Below are 2,097 nucleotides of genomic sequence, written 5' to 3' on the forward strand. Positions count from 1 at the left end.
AAACAATTATAACTTACTCAGATCTTATACAACTCCAGCTAGTCAACCGGAACCTCAACTTCCATCTTCAACCCAGAGTTGCCAAGAATCTGCAAATATATATGCCCTTAAAATATGAGAAAATCTTTTTGTGAAGATTAAGTAAAATGCGAATGAAAACAACATATTTAAGTGCATTCTTTCATTCTACAGTAATTTGTTTTTTTAAATACAACAATGACAAAGTCAATGGGATTGTTGAACATGTGTAATAAATTGTAATCTGTATCATCTGAAAAGTAAATAGAAGTTCAATTCACCTTCACGAAGTCGGATAGAACTAATATAGAATCTTTCTTGTAACCAGCTTCTTCAAGAACTTGGGTCAGAACAAGCTGTAAAACCAGAATCAACAAACATTAATAACTAATTTTAGTTTAAGACAACTATTTCATTTTCCTTTCTGGTTATAAACTCACCTCCCTTTGTTGCTCAGAAATAAATTGACCGGTCAAATCACGTAAAACATCTAACAAGTCAGAGAATGCAACCTTCCCATTCCCATCAGAATCATAAACCTTAAATATGTCTGCGAGTAAACAAAATCATAAACCTCAAACATGTATAATAAAACTCGAAACTGTCAAATAAATAAGAGAAGGTAATTACTAATTACATTCCACTTTATGTTGTACGGTGGCTCGAGAACTAAATGCGGACAAAAATGCCACAAATTCCTTGAAATTCAACCCATCAATCATCCTGAACAATCGCTGAGTGATGAAACATATAAGTCAAATCATTGATAGACCTAGGTTTTGATGATTATTTCATGTACAGTAACAAAAAAATGACTAGGGCTGTAAACAAACCAAGCATTTACAGGGAAGTTCATTTATGTTCGTTCGCTTAATAACCGAGTGCACATGAACAAGAAATTTCGTTCGACTAATTAAATGAACAGACATAGGCCATGCTCGTTCAATTGTTCGTGAACGTTCGAAATGTGTTTGTGAACGTTTGTTTATGTTCGTTAATGTTTGTATATTTAATGACTTTTCTGATCTTAATATATAGATTTAAACAAAATTATTAACTATAAAACAAAATAAAAATACGAATATTATGTGATAATTTATATGTAAATTTAAATTATGAATATCTGTGTTCATTTGTGTTCGCCTACCGGTTCATTTCCAAAATGAAGGAACAAATTATGAATATCTATGATAAAAGCTTAATGATCGAACATGAACAAGACCCTGTTCGTTTGCTGCCCCAAAAACGACGGATTAGCTTTAATTTTTTAGAAGACGAATAATTAGGATATTATAAACCTGAGAGAGGGGATTGACTGCAAATTCGGGCACCGAGAGGAACTCGTCAGCGGAGATGAATCCTCCGCTATTACGATCCAGCTGACAAAACCTTTGGTACAAGGAAACTATCTCTTGTTGCGAAACTACAACCAATCAAACACACAAGAAAATGAAGAACCCAATTTTGAATTGAAGTAAGAAATAAATTGATGACGAATTACAGGTGTTGTTGCAGTGTTCTTGAACTTCTTCGATGTCGTATTGAGTGAGCATTGACGACGAGTTCCACATGATTTGAAATGCCAGAGATTTGGGGGAAAGAAAACTTGAAAAGGGTGTGATTTGGTGAGCAGCACACCAACTACCAAGAAATGGTTAGTTGCGATCTTGAAACTGGATTTGGGAAAGTGTCGAGTTTTGACCAATAGCGATTCAATTGCTAATAGATAATAGCTAGTAAACGAGTCGAATGTTAATTAAATTGTTTGTGAATTATTTGGTGAGAAGTTAGTTTATTTAATAAAGGAACGAAAATGAACAAAAATTTGGGTTTGTTTAATTAACGAACGAACATGAACACATGTTTCGTTCGTTTGTCTATGTCCGTAAACCTTCGTTTATGTCTGCTTATTTATGTTTGTTTATATATTCATAGAAAATAATTAAGTATTATTTGGAAGGCCATCTACTTAACTGTTTATATTTGTTCGTTTGTGTTCATTTATGTTTGTTTGTATTCATTTATATTTTTAAATGTTTGTTCGTATTCATTTATATTTTTTCATATACGTTCATTATG

General features: G+C 32.5%; 1 protein-coding gene across 1 annotated transcript; it reads right to left on the bottom strand.

Annotated features, from left to right (window-relative positions):
* LOC143534232 (uncharacterized) lies at positions 1-1,693 on the bottom strand. The gene is made up of 6 exons (XM_077028771.1): positions 1,520-1,693; positions 1,317-1,441; positions 656-752; positions 459-568; positions 300-374; positions 1-89 (listed from the first exon to the last, which is right to left on the bottom strand). The coding sequence occupies exons 1-6, from the start codon at positions 1,587-1,589 to the stop codon at positions 39-41; spliced, it is 528 nt and encodes a 175-aa protein (XP_076884886.1). The 5' UTR covers positions 1,590-1,693; the 3' UTR covers positions 1-38.
* Between the last annotated feature and the right edge of the window lie 404 nt (positions 1,694-2,097).

This window comes from Bidens hawaiensis, unplaced genomic scaffold (assembly GCF_021521415.1).
Source record: "Bidens hawaiensis isolate Kalapana, Puna unplaced genomic scaffold, B.hawaiensis_p1.1 tig00000760_1, whole genome shotgun sequence".
In the NCBI taxonomy this organism is placed as follows: domain Eukaryota; kingdom Viridiplantae; phylum Streptophyta; class Magnoliopsida; order Asterales; family Asteraceae; genus Bidens; species Bidens hawaiensis.